This window comes from Miscanthus floridulus, chromosome 2, assembly GCF_019320115.1.
Source record: "Miscanthus floridulus cultivar M001 chromosome 2, ASM1932011v1, whole genome shotgun sequence".
NCBI classification, from domain to species: domain Eukaryota; kingdom Viridiplantae; phylum Streptophyta; class Magnoliopsida; order Poales; family Poaceae; genus Miscanthus; species Miscanthus floridulus.
In genome coordinates, this window is record NC_089581.1 from 54,955,692 (window position 1) to 54,957,713 (window position 2,022).

The 2,022-nt window shown below is 50.1% G+C and overlaps 1 protein-coding gene across 1 annotated transcript; it reads right to left on the bottom strand.

The window, feature by feature from the left end:
* Window positions 1-904: 904 nt before the first annotated feature.
* On the bottom strand, window positions 905-1,792 carry LOC136538845 (putative ripening-related protein 6). Its single transcript, XM_066530791.1, has one exon. It carries the CDS (start codon window positions 1,752-1,754, stop codon window positions 1,272-1,274), a length of 483 nt encoding a protein of 160 aa, XP_066386888.1. The 5' UTR covers window positions 1,755-1,792; the 3' UTR covers window positions 905-1,271.
* Window positions 1,793-2,022: the final 230 nt, after the last annotated feature.

The following is a 2,022-nucleotide window of genomic DNA, read 5'->3' on the forward strand; positions in this document are numbered from 1 at the left end:
ATCAATACAATACACCAAAGACACAGGACGTAGGGTATTACGTCGATCAGACGGCCCAAACCTGTCTAAATCGCTCTCTCTGCACCTTGTATCACCATCCGGTTTCTGATTACGCGCACCCCCACCGACAAATCTACCATCGCGGGATACCCCTCGGTGGACTGCCGACGATATTCTGTCGACACTAAAACTTTAATTCTTTATTACTTACTACGATTTATTGGTTTTAGCTTGTGCTTTGCTTTTTTGGCATTTACCTTTCTATATGAGATATAGACTAGATGATAGGATTGCCTCTAGTTTACTAAACCTTTTTAGAGCACAGTAGAAAAAACTTGAATGCATATCTTGTTGGAGTAGTTTTTGATTTTTCTAATGGTAGTTTAATTCGAGACCTAGAATTTAATTTAAATTAGACATATAGTTTACCCACTCCTAGAGGCTCACGGCACTTTATTACAACTGCTAACATGACAAGCAGGGAAAGAAGACAAGTGGTCAGGATAGCACAATATTAGAGTTTGCCATACTCGTCGATTAGTCTAGTTTACGGATCGGACAGAATGAAGCTAGGTTATCCCGTGTCAACTATGACAACCTATAAATGGTACCCTCGAGGTAAGAAAATATGTGAGTGTGGACGTTCAATTTAAATGGCGGTAAATGTGAATTTAGTTCATATGAAATACATTGAGTACTCCATAGTATATCTCATGTGGATCGGAGTGGAAGTGTTTGTCTCTACTGTCGACTAACTGAGTCAACAACAACTGGGGCCGGAGCTCACCACGGCCCGTCTCGTTCTTGAATATCGGCCATTAGTCAATGGTTGGCATCGTAAACATATCTCAGATTCTCAAATGAGCACAATCAATTCTGATCGCCATATTTGACTACCCATCAGACATGCGTGAGCGTGACGAACACACGCCACTGACGAAACAAACCAACGTTTTCAATCTTGGACTACTGACAGCAACAGCAGGATGAAGTTGCAAAGTACCGCTTGCAAGTAGTTTTATTCTGCCACTCTAGGATTCTAGGAAGCCTGCCTCGATAGTGGCTACCGACACACATCAACGACAACAACCGTTCCGTCCCCGTCGATCAGGAACAGAAGAACAGTCACAGACTTCGTCGTCCGCACAGCAGGGTGCGTGATGACACACTGACACAACAGAAACACAGCAGCAAATTCCCGCGGCACGCGTGGCACACACACATCCTTGCCCGGCTTTGCCGGCCGACGACGGCCATGCATTCGATTTCGATTAGGCGTCGGACCAGGTGACCGGAACTTCGCCGATGTTGGTATCGAGCCCGAGAGCGTCCCAGACAGCCTGGGACGTGCTGATCATGTTATCCTTGCACCCGCTGTCGGAGTCGCACTCGTCCCAGACCGTGGCTACCACGGTGCGCCCGGTCTGCGTGCTCGTGATGCGGATCAGCTTGCGGCACCGGCTCCCGCCCGCGTACCACGCCGTGGACAGCGCCGCGATCGGGTCCCCGTTCCAGTGGTAGTTCCCGTCGCACGCCGCGGGGCCACTACCCCCGTCCCCGGGGTTCTCGAACGAGGTCACCGTCATCACTGCAGGCGTACCACCGTTGGGCGACACGGCCAGGGACGAGCAGCGGTGGGCGGGGTCCGAGTTCCCGCACGGGTCCGGGTCGTGGTGGTGCCGGGCCACGGCGCACCACGACGCCTGCAGAAGCAGGACGGCGACGGCCAGGAACGCAAGCTTGGTGCTCGCCATTATTGCTGTGTGTCCCTGCTTTTGGCTGGCTTACTAGATTTAGCTAGCCGTGCTGCACTTGTTGCTTCAGCTATGAGCATTGAGTGGTTTAAATAAGCGGCAGGGATATCGCACTGCGCGATACGAATCCTTTTCTTACATAGAGAAGTACGATACTCTTCCGGTACACTCGATAGCCGATAATACCACAAGTGCGCTGTAAAAACGACTCTTTTGGATTTGATGGTGTCGCTAATGTGTTACACCGGTAATAACTAAGGCGTAGAAA

What these genes read in the sequence shown, in the direction of transcription:
- LOC136538845 (XM_066530791.1), bottom strand. Translation starts at nt 1,754, where the DNA reads ATGGCGAGCACCAAGCTTGCGTTCCTGGCCGTCGCCGTCCTGCTTCTG.